Source organism: Plutella xylostella, chromosome 11 (genome assembly GCF_932276165.1).
Source record: "Plutella xylostella chromosome 11, ilPluXylo3.1, whole genome shotgun sequence".
Taxonomy (NCBI): domain Eukaryota; kingdom Metazoa; phylum Arthropoda; class Insecta; order Lepidoptera; family Plutellidae; genus Plutella; species Plutella xylostella.
Window position 1 is genome coordinate 3,988,976 of NC_063991.1, and position 18,520 is coordinate 4,007,495.

The 18,520-nt window shown below is 37.5% G+C and overlaps 3 protein-coding genes and 1 pseudogene across 15 annotated transcripts in view; 1 reads left to right on the forward strand and 3 right to left on the reverse strand.

Moving 5' to 3' along the window:
• The window catches only part of LOC119693295 (zinc finger protein 62 homolog), a 61,757-nt gene extending 58,190 nt beyond the window's left edge, over window positions 1–3,567 (reverse strand). Inside the window, exon 1 of the mRNA XM_048624002.1 lies at window positions 3,484–3,567. The gene's annotated coding sequence lies outside the window, so the exon portion shown is untranslated. The remainder of the gene's footprint in view (window positions 1–3,483) is intronic.
• The window catches only part of LOC119693291 (zinc finger protein 1 homolog), a 538,991-nt gene that overhangs the window by 464,689 nt on the left and 55,782 nt on the right, over window positions 1–18,520 (forward strand). Inside the window, exons 1-2 of one of the 13 annotated variants that reach the window (XM_048623931.1) lie at window positions 11,777–11,910; window positions 12,836–12,969. The exons of 4 other annotated variants lie outside the window; for them this stretch is intronic. In XM_048623931.1, coding sequence (XP_048479888.1) covers window positions 12,858–12,969 — 112 coding nt within the window. In that variant the 5' untranslated portion in view covers window positions 11,777–11,910; window positions 12,836–12,857. 8 more of the 13 variants (XM_048623938.1, XM_048623936.1, XM_048623927.1 and 5 more) reach the window with 8 other exon arrangements.
• Window positions 1–18,520, reverse strand: part of LOC105392845 (zinc finger protein 184-like) — a 342,691-nt gene that overhangs the window by 9,386 nt on the left and 314,785 nt on the right. Inside the window, exons 4-5 of the mRNA XM_048624309.1 lie at window positions 2,613–2,752; window positions 537–1,932 (exon numbers count right to left, since the gene is read on the reverse strand). Of these exons, the coding sequence (XP_048480266.1) occupies window positions 537–1,932; window positions 2,613–2,752 (1,536 nt within the window). The remainder of the gene's footprint in view (window positions 1–536; window positions 1,933–2,612; window positions 2,753–18,520) is intronic.
• Window positions 3,862–5,965, reverse strand: LOC125489148 (annotated as a pseudogene).

The following is an 18,520-nucleotide window of genomic DNA, read 5'->3' on the forward strand; positions in this document are numbered from 1 at the left end:
TGGAGCCACCAGGGTTGTCCCGGGCTGATGGCAAGCGTCCGGATGGACTCACCATGGTGCCGTGGGAGAAGGGCCGCAGTTTACTCTGGGACGCGACGTGCGTCTGCACCCTCGCGCCGTCTCACGTGCAGTCTACAGCGGCCAATGCGGGTGCCGCTGCTGAAGCCGCGGCTCGGCTTAAAAAACTTAAATATAGCCAGCTAATGCAGCGGTATCTGTTTGTGCCCTTGGCTGTGGAGACGATGGGGGTGTGGGGAGAAGAGGGCAGGGCCTTCTTAAGGGAAATCACCAGACGCTTGAGGAGTCGTGGTCTGGGATCTTCTTCCGGGGCACACCTGATGCAGAGGCTATCCCTGGCTGTGCAGCGTGGTAACGCTGCCAGTGTCATGGGTACCTTTGGGTCGGGTGTGGCTCGGAGGGGTATTTTTGATTAGTTAGTTATAATAAGTAAGTAGTAAGTATATTTGTAGGTATATTATAATTATTAATAATTTTTTTTGACGAAACTTCTAGTGGATATAATGCATGTTTGTGACTTATATGTTTTTATGAATAAATGATAAATATCGCCAGTGTGAATTAACTTGTGAACTTTCAAATCTCTTTGTCGATAAAAAGTCTTTTTGCAAGTATCACACTCAAATGGCTTTTCGCCAATGTGAATTGACATGTGCCAGTTCAAACTACTTCGATGATTAAAAGTTTTCTTGCAGGTGTCACACTCAAATGGCTTTTCACCAGTGTGAACTAACTTGTGACTTTTCAAACTACTTTTTCGGTCAAAAGTTTTCTTGCAAATGTCGCACTCAAACGGCTTTTCGGCAGAGTGAATTAACTTGTGTCTCTTGAAATAGTACAGGTCTGTAAATATTTTCTTGCAAATTTCACATTCAAATGGCTCTTCACCAGTATGAATTAATTCGTGTTGTGTTAAACGGTATTTACGCTTAAATCTTTTCTGACAATATTTACACTTGAAAGGAAAATCGCCAGTGTGCATTAGCTCGTGTTGTCTTAAAGAGCTAAGATGCCTGAATGATTTCTTGCAAGTATTACACTCGTATGGTTTATCGCCAGTGTGAATGAGATTATGCATTTTCAAGGTGAAAGGATCTCTAAATGTTTTCTTGCAAATTGTACACACACATGGATTCTGGCCAGAGTGAATTAACTGGTGTCTGGTCAAATGACCTAATTGACGAAATGTTTTCTGGCAAGTTGCACACTCGAATGGCTTTTCGCCAGAATGAATTAACCTGTGTAGATTTAATTTACTTAAAGAATTAAATCTTTTATTGCAGGTATCACACTCGAATGCCCCCTTATGAACCAACTTTTTACATTTTTCAACGTAAGCGGAGGCTTTAGTTGAGTGAGTGGTCCCGGTGTGTGTACTCGTGTTATGTTCACTATACGCTTCAGTGGTGGGGAACAACACTGCACACTGAGCACAGTAACAGGTATTGTCCAATAGAGATGTATAACAGTCAGTTAGAATAATTTTAAGCTGCAAACACTGTTCAAATTCACAATACTGTTTACTTATCTTGCTTCTACCTGCTTCGGAGTTTATTGCCGCTGCCAAACCGGAATTAGGCTTTAGTTTCTCTTCATTATTAATAACATAATTAGCTACTTTGTCTGACGCATCTACATGTATCTTGCCGAGTATAATTCTGTTTCTGTAAAATGGCAACTCCTTTGATACAGCATTTTCTGATTCTTTCTTTATATCAGAGACTAAAATTTCAGATTCAGTCAAATTGTAGTTTTCAACAGTTGATGTGTCATCCATGTCCGTAGATAACACGTCAGGTTTGACATCTGTGGCATGCGCGGGGCACACGGGAGGAGGACTCCCACTGTTCTCCTCCAAAGTGCAACCCAGTTGGTAATCCTGTCTCATTGGAATTTCTGGCGTTGTTGTGGTTTCTGAAAGGTACAGGTTGGGTTTAAATGATTGATGAATACCTTTATGGTGAATGTGAAAGTGTTATCAAATAAAAATCAGAAAAGAGACTTGAAGTTGTGAGGATTTTAACAGTTTTAGGAACAGCATTTTTCATATTTCTTATTGTATACCTGAGGCCTAACATCGGAAAAGGTGTCAGTGCTTCGCTGCAGCCCTTTGCTAACCAGCACAGATGATATTGATGGGAATTAGTAAGTTATAATGAAAACAAAGCAGATAATGAGGGCCAAATCTCTATGGCGCCATGACCTGCAAGAGCAGCCATTGATGACATATATACTGATGTGTAGTAGCCCATGACTACAGTATATCCTGGTGTAAACTTTATTATTATGAGGCATGGGATAACGAAAATAAATAAGTGCTGAAAGATGTTTCCCTCAAAGTCCTCAAACTAAGTATAATTTTTAAAAGAGGTTAGATTTAAAAAAATATTTTTCCCTCATTATCCCTGAATAAAAATAGATGTTTTTTAGTGAGTTGGCTGGTGGCTGGTTGGTTGGTGGCTGCAAAGTGGGTCAGATTTGGCGATTCTCTTTTACATGGAATGCCGTTTCTTAAATCGAGATTGGACACTTAATCTAGATTTAACACTTTGGTGCATTTCACCCTTAGTCAACAGAACTGGTAAGTATCATACCTTCACTGACATCAAAATCAATGATTTCCCGTTTGAGGATGACAAGATCTGGAAACACGCTCCTCAAGGCGGGGTCGTCCAACAGATCATGCTCCTCTATGTCTATGTCATCCTCCATCTTATACTGCTCCCCTGTACTACTGAAACACAAAATATATGCAGTCTTATAGAGCTTCCACTATGTTATTGTATTTTAGACGTTTCCTTATGTCTGGTAAGTAAAGTTGGTTTTCCTTTGCAGTCGTCAAATATGTATGGAATTTCGAATGTCAAAAAACCAATAATATAATGGACCGAGTATAAGTAGATTATAAAATGGTCTGACATGATGCACAAAGCCAACTAAATAAAGATAATGCAAGGAAGAAGAAGAAGTAGATTATTAATTACTTCAAATAAGTATATATCTACTATCTAGCATTTGTTATGATGCTGGCAGCAGAATCATCCTGTACAAAGAGATGTACCTAATAAGGGAAAACAGTGAAAACCTTAAAATTTAGAAGAATTGCTTTCAGATATTTCAACAGATATTTAGGTCAATAGCAAATATAATAAAGTTACCTAGTTCGTTTAAATTTAGTGGCATTTTTTTGTGAAATTCATTCATAATGTACCTACTTACCTAGTATTTTTTATCAGATCCCTACTTATATAGTGCATTTTAAAACACATCAACTGAGCCTTCAGCCACTGACCACACTGCATTCTGTCGCATATTCACTCTTGTGTGTACGCAGCATACATGTCACTTAGCTTGCAAACAAATGGAGGAAAAAGCGAACCTCAACACTAGAAGTAAATAATTATGAAGGTTTTTTATAAAACTATTCTTACCCAATGGAAAGCGAAAGTTTTTTAATAAGGCTATCGGTGAAATTAGCATTTATAAGCTTTGAGGGTGCTAATAGTTAAGAATATTTTTAGGTTTTTGACCAAAACATAATTATCCAAATACCAATGACGAAGGGCAAAGTCGTCAATGTCACTGAGCAAATAAACTACGTTAAGAGACGGGACTGCCATACACTGGCATGAACTACGAACGAACGAATGAACATGCGCTGGCAATCAGTACCACCATGACAGAAATTATGACAGTGACAGCTTCTGTCAGGAAACACTGCTGCCAACATGAAAACAAATAATAGTGCTGCTTACACGGTCCCAAATTTATCGATATCGATAAATGAAAAAAACCGCCTAAAATATATTTTTGACTGAGACATGAGTTTTTAATTTTATGAATATAAAAGCTATATTTATAATAAATGACAACGATTGCTTTAAAACCATTTATTTACATTTATTATACAGAAAAATATATTACTTAGAAGCACCATGTTGTTGCCCATTTTTTATTTTGTCTGCTAGTGGGTCTTCTAGTTCTGCGAACAATGTATTCTTAATTCGACACTCATTTCGAATTAACAAAAGGCTCAAACGTCTTAAAAATTGTTCGGCCATCTTGTTCTGATGCACATCCATGTTAAGTTTGTACCAGCAAACATGATTGTAATTGCATACTGCCATATGTTTTTTTCGTAGGTATATCTGAGACTTCACTTGCAGATCGAATTGTTTGGTAGCAGTATCAACTGCATCGCAAAGTTGAATACTGGGGTATGTGAGTGATATCTTTTCTGCCCACCATTCTTTTAAAGCTATATAATTATATATAGAGTTTGGTTTCAGGTTATCCACCTTCATTGCATTAATGCATTCTTGACACTTTACGTCTTTTAGCAGGACTTTGGCTAAATACCCGCTGACATAAACAGTGGGTTGTTTGTCAAAATTCTTAAATATTTTCTCCATTTCCTCTATTTCACAATCAAAATCTTCTGGAAGATGTAATTCAGGAAAATCAGTGTTCACAGTTGACTCGACAACAGTTTTTTTCCGTTGTTCAACACCAGTGGCCTTTTTATCTTTTTTTAAAAGACAATATCGTGAAAGTCGAACAATATTTCATTATCATCTTGCTCGCAGTCCGAACCTCTACTTACAGGTGTGCTGAGGCGGGTGAGTATGGATGACTTCAATGCCGAGGTAAAATGGTCTGCCTTTGATGACCCTGGAAGTTGAAGATAGATAAAAAACCAGTTATAGTAACAATTAATAAACACTTCATGAAAATAATAGTGTACCTAACTACTATTCTATTCTATTCTCTGAGGGGTTGTAACTACCAGCACCTAGCCCTCTCGAGTGGTGTGGTGCATATCCCCAATGACTAAACTGCCTTTCCAAGCTTGGACTATTTCCCACCACGGTGGTCCACCCACTGTGGGTTGGTGGGTTCACATGTCTAAAGGGACTAAATATGATGTGGGTTTCCTCACAATGTTTACCTTGGGATATCAAAATAAGTAACAAGTTTTACTATGGATATAAAACCAGTGACCACTTCAACATCACCAACCGCCGGTTAATTCTATTGTCAAGTTAGCGTTATGGTTAACACATTTGTAAATAATCTCTGACAGATTAATTATGAGCATAGATAACTGGGTAAGTACAAATAATAGTCTTACCAAAAATGTGTAGTGGGAATCCCGTCAAAATCTCCTCTGACAATGGTTTTACAGTAATTAGTAAAGATGGAATAGCATTTCTTCTCAGTTGGGTCTTTTTCTTCTTGAAGTCAGATGGTCGAAAATGTTTCCCACAAATATATTTGTTTCCGTGCAGCTTTTCTATGGGCACGTAGGCTAAATCTTCTTTGCCAGTAACTTGGACCCATTTTTTACACCTGTTTTTATAAATACCCAATTATTAATTTATTAAGTAACGTTTCACTTACATTATCTATTTATTGCAGCTAAATTTCAGACTCCTACACAATGCTAGCATGGTACATTATCTGACGGCACTGAATTGAATATCGATAGGTACCCACATACTAATGAGGTACAGCACTAATGTTTTGTATACAAGATGGGACCAAGTTAATTTACATGATATTTCTATGAAATCAAAAACAACTGATATGTTCCGTGTCTCAAATAGAATAACAATAGATTTTATTACTTACCTTTCTTCATCCAATGGAAATTTGGCCATAAATGTTCGCTTTTGATCGAAAACACGACCGGCTTTCAAGCCACAAATCTCACACACTTTGAAATGCATTGTTTTACATCACACACTTTAACCTTGCTAAACGTCTCGTCTTAATGTTTTGCAAATTAGTTATATTTCACCTCCAGTAAACTAAGTTGCACAATATTAAAGAAATTCAGCAAAAAGTAACTAACGAACGAAATACGAAATGTTGCTATGTCACTGTCAGACACTCAAGTGTCATGGCGGGCGGGCGGATACACGAGATACGAGATGTTAGAGCGAGACAGATATAGCCGCCATAAGCGGCAGCGCACGTTTCATACATACACTCGCGAGCAACCAAATCGACTCAAGCCTTCACGGCGCACATATACATTGATTTTCCTAAAACGATAAATGGTAAATATAAAAGTGATATGTCATTCGAAAGCTGAAGAATTAGGCTTTCAATTAAGATCAATACCATAAAAAAAAACTAAGCGCAGATTTAATGACGCATTTTAATTGCCCGTCAGTGTTAATTACCTCATTAGGAATCCACGCCTTGCGCTACCTGATCCCGCTATAAAACCTTTCCACATCCGGTGTACCTTATCAGTCGCTTGTTGCAAGTTGACCGGTACACATCTCGTTGCATTGTATTCCTTGTTTTCGCAAACCCATGGATACCACACCAGAAGAAGCTGCTCAAGTTGTTGCCTTGCTGCAACAAGGGTTAAGTCAGCGAGCAGTCGCTGCCCAGCTCCACTTGAGCCAGTCTGCTGTATCCCGAGTATACAGACGGTTCCAAGAGACTGGTGCCTTCAATCGAAGACCAAGAACGGGCCGCCACCGCTGCACTTCAGAGAGAGACGACCGCTTCATTGTCTCAACCTCGCTGCGCAATCGACACCTTACGGGCGTTGATGTGCAGCAAGAACTGAGACGTGTACGACAAGTGGCTGTCAGCGAGTGGACAGTGAGAAGACGCTTGAAGGAAGCCAACTTGACACCAAAAAGACCTGCATCAGGCCCCAAATTGACTGCAGGCCACCGACAAGCGCGTCTTCAGTTTGCTCGAGAGCATCTCGATTGGAGCATTGCGCAATGGCGGTCGGTCCTGTTTACTGATGAGTGCAGAGTGTGTCTGCATGGCAGTGACAGGAGAGGCCGGGTCTACCGGCGTCCGGGGGAACGATTTGCCCAATGTTGTTTCGCTGAAACAGTAGCATATGGCGGCGGTTCCTGCATGATGTGGGCTGGTATTTCTCTAGAGGGAAAAACCGCACTTGTTTTCGTGCCTGGAGGCGGCCGAGGAGGCGGGTTAACAGCTGATCGGTACATCACCGACATTCTACTCGGTCATGTTGTGCCCTATGCAGAATTTGTCGGTGAAGACTTCGTGCTAATGCACGACAATGCCCGCTGCCACACGGCACGAGTCAGTCGGCAGTTTCTGAGAGAGAAGGAATTGCGCACGATGGACTGGCCTGCGCTCAGTCCTGACCTGAATCCCATCGAACACTTATGGGACGAGCTCAAAAGAAGAGTTCGGGCCAGGAATCCAGTCCCTGCAAGCGTGGACGAGCTGAAGACAGCTTTATTAGAGGAGTGGGACGGCATTCCTCAGGAAACTGTCAAAAAGTTGATAAGGTCTATGAGAAACAGGCTGCAGGCTGTAATTAGGGCAAGAGGGGGCAATACAAAGTATTGATTTAAATAAATAAATTTTTATCTTAACATTTTTTGTTTAATTTGTATAATACGATACCCATACCCTTTTTTCCTAAATTCCCGTTTTTCCTACAATTGCGTTCAGACATCATTTATTTCAAAAATGATGAATGGATTTCAATAATAATGATATCAAATTAAAGCTGACATCTTAAGCTTTTAAATGACATATCATTTTTATTATTTCTATTCATAATTTTACTTGTATTAATGTATGTTTGCGCCGTCAAGGCTTGAGTCGATTTGGTTGCTCGCGAGTGTATTTTTTGCCAAGGATAGTTGCGCCAGACTGGTCAATGTCGTCATTGCCAAATACCGAAATATGACCGAAATACAAGCCAAGCTGTCATGTCATGTCATTGACATTTTGTTGTAAATGAAAGTACTCTGTGGTTGATGTATTAGTTTCACAGATTAAATATTTAATTTTTACCTCAACACCAGCGCGCACCGCGCCTGCTGCCTCACCCGAGGCCTCACACATGTTCCTTCTTGAGAGCTTCAACTTGCTGGTATTCTCGAGTGAAAGCAAGATAAAAAATTAAAAGTACCTACCTATTTAAAAAAAAGGAACATTCATAACACCATTAAGACAGTAATTCATTCGTTAGGTTCTTCTGTTTAGCTATGAAATGCGACATGACAGCGCTGCTATAGGTACCAGCAAACTAAACAACAAAAATTCTTAACAAATAACTATTACGGCTGAGCTATTATAACCTATCATTTTTGTCCTCCGTATCCAGTACACGGGACCTCTTTGGAAGAATTATAACTCCATCACTTGGTGATTTAGAGGTGCCGTGTCTGACGGAGGCCAAAAATGCGTGGCTGAACGCTGCTGGTCCCGGGCAAGATATCCCGACAGACACGACGTCACAGAGGCTATGGGACGGGCCACTATGTGCCAAAAAAGAAAAAGACCTACTGGAGACCGCAACCGATCCAGCGGACCGAGCTCGTCTCCTGGCCTCTAGCTCTCCACAGTCGGGATATTGGCTGAGTGCCTACCCTTCGGCAAATCTAGGCACGCTGCTGGATAGAACAACTCTGGCAGTGGCCATCAGCTTGAGGTTAGGGCTTCAAACGAATGAGCCCCATCGCTGCCGCTGTGGGGAACATGCCGACCGCCGCGGCCACCACGGCCTATCGTGTGGCCGCAGTGCCGGGCGCATAGCGCGCCATGCCGCACTTAATGATACCATCCGCCGGGCCCTTGCCAGTGCAAACGTTCCCGCTACCTTAGAGCCAAGCGGGATCATGCGGGACGATGGCAAGAGACCCGACGGCATGAGTCTAGTGCCATGGAGGAGGGGCCGGCTGCTGGTGTGGGACGCAACATGCGTGGACACACTAGCACCGTCCCATCTTCCATCTACCTCCACAGAGGCTGGCGCTGCGGCCGGGCGGGCGGAAACGATGAAAGGCCGCAAATATGCATCCCTAGGAGAGGGGTACATGTTTGTGCCTTTCGGAGTCGAAACCCTAGGGCCGTGGGGACCGGAGGCGCGTCGGCTGGTAAAAGAAATTGGCAGCAGGCTCAAAGAAGTCACAAGGGACCCTAGGGCTGGCTCGTACCTCGCTCAAAGGATAAGCATCGCCATACAGCGAGGTAACGCGGCCAGCGTCTTGGGTACCCTACCCGACAGTGGCAGCGATCTGGCCAGCATCTTCTTTTTAGTTTAATTTTAATTTTATATTAGTTAGTTTTAGAGTTAGGGATTAATATTTTATCATGTATTGTATAATAGTTATGAAGTAAGTTTGTATATTTTTTTGTTTAGAATACCTATCATGCAATGTTTTCTATCTAAAACTTCGTATTGGAATTTCTTTATGTTCAAGATATTATTATTATGGGATTTTTATTTAAACAAACGATTAATTTGAATTTTAAGCTCTAAAACTAATTAAGAATCTAAAAAAATCTAAAAGAGAAGCTATATATTATTACATAATATAAAACTGTCTATCTTAATAAATAATACTTAAATATTTTCTAGTTCACCGCCGTCGTTTGGCGGTAGGTAACTAGATATTATTAAATTCTTTCTTGCACAAAGTAAATTCGTACAAAGGTGAACTTAATGCTAGCAGCATTTTCTACCAGTAGCATAGTAGTACCAGATAGAGCTGAGAATCTTCGATACCGCGGTTATTTCATACAGTCCTGCGCGGCTATTTTCTATCTCGTTTTTAACTCTCTTCACCGTGATCTTACTGTCAAAAAGCAAATTTTGACACTATTCGTATTATGTATGTTCGGTTGGGGTCGAATAATGACGTCATAGTTGGTATGGGCTTCAATACCCACCGGCCGCCATCTTGTTAAAATTTTGTATGCGAAAATTTTATCGAAACCAAACGTTAGTTCTTCTAAGTAGTCTGTGATCGAAACACGAGATTGGTATTATAAGAAGTTAAATTTGTATTTACACTGTTAGATAAATATATGAATAATACCGGTAGGTGGATAGATGCATATATAATAAGTATGCTCAACAACTCCCTTTCAGTGTAGTAATAAATAAATATCTAAATTGTAATAAATTTGTAAATGTTTGTGGCTTTATTTAATAGGATTGTGTTATAATATGTATAAAATATTATATTATATGTGGATTTAATATAAAGACTAATTAAGTATATAATTTATTTGTAACAGTTATCAGTTAGCTATTTTGAATACTTACTTATATTATGTTTTCCCCATCCATGTAACTACTACTATAACTGAGTAATTTAACTTAATTTTTTCCTTTAAAAATATGTTTGTTTGCTTGCTATCTTGTAGTAAAGATCACTTATTTTTCGTAGAAACCTGTTATTGGCCTTATTTAAGAATACCTACTTAATAATTAAGACTATATTTTGTGAAACGCTGTTGGTTTTTCTAAACAATAAATAAATAAAAAGGTGGAAAAAGGCGGTCACAGAATAGTGGCCTAGAGACGGAACAAAAACAGTTTGAATCCTTTCTGACAAATATAATTTGAACTGTTTTATCAAAAACTTATATTCTCTGAAACAACTCAGACAGTTTGAGTCCTTCCTGCTTAAAACAAATAGGCTTCTTTCAATGAATAAGCATTTCGCTAAAACGACCCAGGCGGTTTGAGTCCTTTCTGCTAAATACAAATTGTCTTTTTTCAATAAATAAGTATTTCTCTAAAACGACTCAGAGCGTTTCAGAACTTTATGCGAAACTATTTTTTTCATGTATTAAAAGGAAATGGGTTTCTCTGAAAGAAGTATGTTGTAGTTGGTTTTTTACTGTGTTTGTTTTCTTGATAGGTAGACCCTACATTAAATAGCATGACTGTTCTAGTATATAACTCAATTTTGACCAAGTTGTGGATTGAGTCCTTTCTGCGTAACAACGTCCACTTGTCCTTTTGAGCCACTGTGAAATAGAAACATTCAACCACAGAGTACTTTCAAACAAAATGTCAATGTTCAATGTCAATGACATGACAGCTAGGCTTGCATCACGTAGTGTTATTTTTCTATGGCTTGCCAGTCTGGCGCAACTATCCTTGGCAAAAAATATGTATGAAACGTGCGCTGCCGCTTATGGCGGCTATATCTATCTCGCTCTAACATCTCGTATCTCGTGTATCCGCCCGCCCGCCATGACACTTGAGTGTCTGACAGTGACATAGCAACATTTCGTATTTCGTTCGTTAGTTACTTTTTGCTGAATTTCTTTAATATTGTGCAACTTAGTTTACTGGAGGTGAAATATAACTAATTTGCAAAACATTAAGACGAGACGTTTAGCAAGGTTAAAGTGTGTGATGTAAAACAATGCATTTCAAAGTGTGTGAGATTTGTGGCTTGAAAGCCGGTCGTGTTTTCGATCAAAAGCGAACATTTATGGCCAAATTTCCATTGGATGAAGAAAGGTAAGTAATAAAATCTATTGTTATTCTATTTGAGACACGGAACATATCAGTTGTTTTTGATTTCATAGAAATATCATGTAAATTAACTTGGTCCCGAAAGATATCGAATAAAAAATATCGATATATCGATATATCGGTAGCTTAATAGGAAAAAATCCTTGCGAAATCAAATTCCTTTATTATTAAAAAATACTATTTTCACTTTGTGCCAGTGTCGTGTATTGACATGTGTGATGACCCCTTTACACTCTCGCTCGGTACACGGTTGCGAGCTAGCATCGCCGCATTGCGTTGTGACGCTAACAAAAGGGTATTGTTAATGAAAAATATATCGATTTTGATATGTTTTCGATACTTGATTATTTATATCGATATATCGGTTTACAATATATCGTCGGATAATATCGATATATTTATAAAAATATATCGATATATCGATACATCGATATTATTTCGACATCCCTAGTGTGGCTTGCATTTGGGTCATTTTGCGTATTTGGATGTGTTTTGGTCAAAAACCGAAAAATATTCATAACTATTAGCACCCTCAAAGCTAATAAATGCTAATTTCACCGATAGTCTGCTGAATAAAGTGTTTCGCACTGCATTGGGTAAGAATAGTTTTATAAAACCTTCATACTTCTGGTGTTGAGGTTAGCTTTTCCTCCATTTGTTTGCTAAATCTATGCTACACACAAGAGTGAATATGTAGCAGAATGTAGAGTTGTCGGTGGCTGTAGGCTCAGTGGAAGTGAGAGAGCCTGCAGAGGTCTTTAATTAGCTGGTGGTAGGGGGTGAGGGCGGCCTTCCTCTTCAAATGCTATATGAGTGTTTGTTTGTGGCCTCCTATTCAAAAAGTCTTTATCGTTTTAGCTCTAAATCTGGTGCAGTAAACAGATTATCATGCTACAGTCTATTGAATTTTTATAAAATTATGAACTATAAATCTTCTTGCATGTTATGAAAACTGGTAGAAAATGGTTCTGAATACGTACTATTTTTCCCACCCCTCATACACACTCATAAATGTATTTCTGCAATAAAGGATTATATTGATGCCGTTTCTGAAGGCACAAATTCTAATTTCAGGCTGTCATAACCTTATATACATTCTTTGTTTATAATCAGGCTGTATGAGTGTTACTGTTAGTGAGTGGACTGATGGTCGGTGGGGCAGAAGAGTGGAGACCACATACAGGTAAGCGCAGCGTTTGGCGCCCCCACCCGAGATGGACAAATAATATAGTCAAGTCCACGGGGAAGCACTGGATGCGGGCCGCCTCCGATCGGACAAGGTGGAAATCATTGGGGGAGGCCTATGTTCAGCAGTGGACGTCCTATGTTCAGCAGTGGACGTCCTATGTCTGAGATGATGATGATGATAATGATGAGTGTTAAGTCAAATCTCATATTTCACTGGCAACATTTCTAGTTTTACATCGCTAAAATTAAATTTTGTGCCTTCAGAATATATTTCATTATAGTACTTAGTTAGAAGTCATTAATTGCTATTTGAATATATTTCTCATGTTTTAGTTGTACAAAACCTCACTATAAGATGGAGGATGGCATGGACATAGAGGAACATGATCTGTTGAACAACCCTACTGTGAGGAGTGTGTTTCCAGATCTTGCCGTTCTCAAACAAGAAATTATTGATTTTGATATAAGTGAAGTTGCAGCACCAGGTTTGTAGTTTAATGCTCTGTTAAGGTTATTTATATCGACGGTGGAAAGGCAGATTGTTTTATCCGCCACTTTTGGCGAATATGAGTTATATACATCGTTGGAATCGCCTGATTTTTCTCTTTCGAATGGTGCGGGTCTCGTTTGGATCTGAGCACTTTTTTGGCGCTTAAGACACCGGTGATTTTGGAAATCGTTATACTTTTTTCTTGTATTAAAAGCCACTTTTTTAGTCATTTGTATGTTCAAACATACTTGATCAAAAATAAAGTTACATAAAACATTTTACCTTTACTAAAACAGTAAAACACTGTGACTTAATTCATTTTGAACTAATGTGAATTTGTATCATTAGTTACTTAAGCGACCTACCTGATTGCGTAATAAAATATAATTGATATAAAACAAAATGCCTTCTGGTCAAAAATAACATAAAATCACTTAATACATTTTACATTTTTGTAATTGAAGCCTCACTGGCACTTAAACCATTTTACCGGTCAGTCTTACTCGCGGCGTTTGGCGGTTAATACAATTTTACCTGAATCTGTTTAATGATACAATTGGCACTTAAGCGATTTTTGCGATTTGTTGATAATTGATATAAGTGATATAAAACAATTCAAAAGATTCTTAATGAAGTGGTTTGTGGTGGTTAAGCTGTAATATCCAGAAGGATATTGCGTGAAAACGCGAACAATATAAATAGGACCGGTTGGAAAGGTGTCGCTTCAGTACCCCGCCGGGACGTCATCGGGAGAGGACGTGCGTCTGTGCGACAGTTGGCGCCGCGTGCGCAGCGTAATTACGTAGGTACAAACTCAGATTCGTTCGCCAGTATAAAACTATACCTATTATTTTTATATCACCAGATAACTACATTTAATATTATATTACTTATTATAAATTATAATAACTATTATACAGTATACTCTTTTCACAGGTTCTAAATATTGTAAATTTCTTATAATTTACAAAAATGTCTAAAAGATGTCGAAAAATAATAGACAGAGCACTGAAGGTGAAAAGAAGATTATTATTTGAAGAAAATAATGATATTATTGAGGACATTGAGCAGGTATTATTACTATATTGTATTGACTCTTGCAACAATAATTATGATATTGACAATACTATTAATCTACTTACGACTCATTTGCCTTACATACTTTTACTTAACTTATGTAACTTTCACATACTTACTCATATATTTTAATTAATATTTTCAGGATAAAATAGAAGTAGCTACGCCCCTTCCACCGTCACCAATATTAAAACCAGATAATCAGGTAGGTATTTATTCGATCAACATCTTCTTGATAATGTAGGTATGTAAAAGAAGTACTTACCTACTTACCTTATTTTACATCCTATTGACATGCTATTTACATGTCTGTATTAGATACAGACCTGATTTCATCATTGAAGAATAAGGATTACCTGTGAATAAGTCGTATCTTAATCACGGATAAACATTCTTCATTGGTGAAATCAAGCCTTAGCAGACTTCGGGCCCTGGTTGTTTTATACACCTTAATATTTTTTTTATTTTTTTTTCAGATAACCGAGATTTATGATCAAAGTAATGATAAACCGTTACCGTTGTCTCCATCAATTATTGTCAATGAAGTCAATGCCAATGTAAGTATTTAATGTATAATATTTTCGTTAATTAGGCAAGTTAATCAATTTATATTTAAAAATGCAACGTATGTTATAATTATTTGTTTATTTTCAGGACATATTGTACGATACAGACCACTCAGACTCGGAGAAAACCTATGAAACGCTGCAAAATATAAACAGTAATTATCATTTAGAAAGACAGGTGAGAATAAATACCCTATCCAACATTATCATCAGTGCATTTATAAAGCCCGAATTCTTATTTGTATATAAACTTTACGCGCAAAATGTTGATCGCCAGAGGGGCTTTTAGATATGCTCGTTTTTCACTGCGTTTGGCGACCGGCCCTAGTTGTAATTTAATAGTTTTATTTTTGTATACTTACAGGAGCGCATCGATAAAAATTATGAAACTAACATTCAAAGGGAAACTGTAACGCAATTGGGATGCAATACTGACGATATTGAGGTAAATCGATTATCTTGATTATGTAGGTATTATTTTATCTAGCCCTCACTTATCGATAGTCTTCACCGATTCAGTTTGCTAAAGCTAAATAACTGTTATTTTAGGTAGCTTGTACGATGTTGGAAGAACAACAACCAGCAGCCGTGGATGGACCTCATGCAGATAAGTCTTCTAGACTGACAAGACAAGTTAAAAAAAGCTACGCCGATTTTGCGTCGGATGATGATGGCGATTTTCATTGGTCATCTTCATCTTGGAGTGGTGAGTCAAACGATGAAAGCCAGGAAGAAATATCAACAAGTAAGAAAAAAAAGAAACGTTCTACTGTGGAAGGAAAAGTCGGTGATGAAGGGTTAAAGAAAAAAACTAGAACTAATAAGCGTAAAGAGAATAAGCGGTTACGAAGCGAAGGAAAAGAATATAGGGACACATCAGGTAATATTGTGGAACCTAAGCATATGAAACCACATCCCTGTATGGATAAAAAATGTGGTAAAAATTGTCATGAGATAAATGATGAAAGGAGACAAAAAATATTTGATTATTATATGAGCTTAAGTGTAGAAAGGAGACGAGATTGGATTATTTCTAATAGTCAAGCTGAAGAAATAAAAAGAAAACGGACTAAAGAAACTTCTAGCCGCCGTCAACGTACATTTTTGTACTTCATAAATGAAGGTGAAGGTCGGCGACAGGTATGTCAAAAATTTCTTGTGCAGACACTGGATGTAACACAAAGGTTTATTCATTATACCTTATCCAATGCCGAGTATAAACTCGCCAAGAATGATATGAGAGGCAGACATGTCCCGCCTAATAAAACTACAGCAGAATTAAGGCAAAGTGTTGTAGAGTACATAAAGAACTTGCCCGCCGTTCCATCACACTACTGTCGTAAAGACTCTTCAAGAATGTACCTGCCACAAGAGTACAAAAATCTAGGTCACCTTTACCAACTGTATAAAACAGATTTCACAGCTAAAGCAAAGGACTTTGTAGGCGAAAAAGTTTTTCGAAACATATTCTTAAATGAATTCAATGTCGCCTTTCATGTTCCAAGAAAAGACAAATGTCTTAAATGTGTTTCATTCAAGAACAATCCGGAAGGGTTCACCCCTGATGAAATTTCGAGTCATAAAAAAGAGGCTGAGGACTCCACGGACCGTTTTTTATACCACCAAAAACTTGGAAAACACGAAAAACATACCCTTTGTGCATCCTTTGATCTGCAGAAAGTTCTTAACACGCCGTACGGTGAGAGTATGCTATTTTATTACTCCCGTAAATATGCAGTTTACAACCTAACTATATACGAAAGTCTGACACAAGAAGTATTCTGTTACACATGGGGAGAAGCTGATGGGAAAAGAGGTGGTAATGAAATTGCGACTATTCTGACAAAATATATTAAGATGGTAGATAAACGGCAGACGGTAAAGAATTTACTATTGTATAGTGACTCTTGTGGTGGGCAGAATCGCAACAAAATTGTTTTAGCAGCAGTTCACACAGCGTTGCAATCATGTGAATACATCAAAACTATACAAATGAATTTCTTGGTTCCGGGTCACACTAATATGCCTGTAGATAGTGTTCATGCTGTTATCGAAAGAAGCGTAGAAAACATGGTTGTGTTTGCGCCTTCACAATGGTCAACAATATTTGAGCTAGCGAGAAAAAAACCCAAACCATATAATGTGGAAGTGCTAACTTTCAGTGATTTCCAGGCTTGGGAATCCATTGCTGATAAATACTTTAAAAACAATCTTGCTGGTAAAATCAGTAAAATTCGGATTGTTACGTTTAAAGCAAACAGTTCTATTGTTTTAATAAAGAACAGTATGAGCGAGTCTGCTGTAGCCGAAAAAATAGAAGTTACCTGTAAAAACAGACGCCTTGAAGATAACTTGTACAAGAGCAGGCTACCTATCCCAAAGCAAAAACATGCAGATTTAATAAAACTATGTAAGACATTTGCGATCCCACGGAGATACCATGAAGAATACGTTGGCCTACAATATTGCAATGCCAAAGAGACTTTGCCAGATACTGATGTTGAAGATAATGTTGATTAAGTTTTATAAAGATTCTTACCTCCTTAGGATTCATAGAAAAGTTACAGAACGTTCTGTTACTTTTCTATAAGTATCTATTGGTGATTTATTTCATGTTTTTTTGGGATAAGTACCCATTTAAAATAAGTTATATTAATGATTAATAAAATTGTAACTTTGATTAGTAGGTAAGTACAGATCTCAAGATAAACTCTGAAGACTGATTTTTATGACTGATTATTATAATATGATATAATCATATTTTTAGTGTCTTTCCTACTATAGTTATAGATTATGGTACTTATATAAATACTGATTATAAAAAGATGATTATATAACTAAATTTTGATATATATTTTTTTACCCTGACCAAGGAGGCTGTTTTTTACGTTACTGTTTACTCATAACCGTTAAGTTTGTTTGTAAGTACCGTTTATTGATTAATTACAGTGATTAATAATTAATGAATAAGTAAACCTGATTAAGTAAGTGATCTCAATCTCAAAGTGATTTCTAGGTGAACAATAATGTTATTAAATGTGTAAAAGTTTATGTTTGTTATTAAAGTTTCTATTTAGTTAACTAATTACCTACTTTTTTTCGTACATCTGATTCATACGTTCATTTCGACACATGATTTATTTTTTTTATAAATTATGGTAAAAAACTGATAAGACAGTCTTTAAAATGTTAATTTTTCATATTTTTTAAAGATTATAATAAAATATTATTATGAAAACTTTATGATTTTTATTTAAAACTAGCTGGCCCGCAGGTACCGCCTCTTACCCTACCCTATCCTACACTATCTCTATCCCTACCCTACCCTACCCTACCCTACCCTACCCTACCCTACCCTACCCTACCCTACGCTACCCTACCTTACCCTTCTTACCTTTTGTACCTTCTCTGGACTTCCACAAATGTTTCTAGACCAAAATCGGTTCAACCATTCTCGAGTTCTGAGGTTCAATTATCAGTTCATTTATTCTTTAAGTCATTCAGCTTAGATATAAATTGCCTTATTCTGGCGGTTAATTCATTCTTATGGAATGTTTAAAGTAACATAAATTATTATAAAACATTATCCTGGTGTGATGGTTAAATCTCCTTGGTGTTTAAATTGTTTTTACTTGTATTTAATTAAAATGTTAATGTCGTTTAAGCCAATTTTACCTGACTGAGATTTCAGATGCCTATGTCTTATGTCCCTTATTTCAGTAAATAGAATATGTACATTCATTTTATATACAGAATAACATAGAAAACTATTTCAATTTAACGTATTTTAATTTTCAAAGCCATAGCTACAATAATTACAGAGATATGATTTTTTTTCGAAAATTTCAAACTTTAAATCGCTCTGGTGAACATTTTATGTCATGG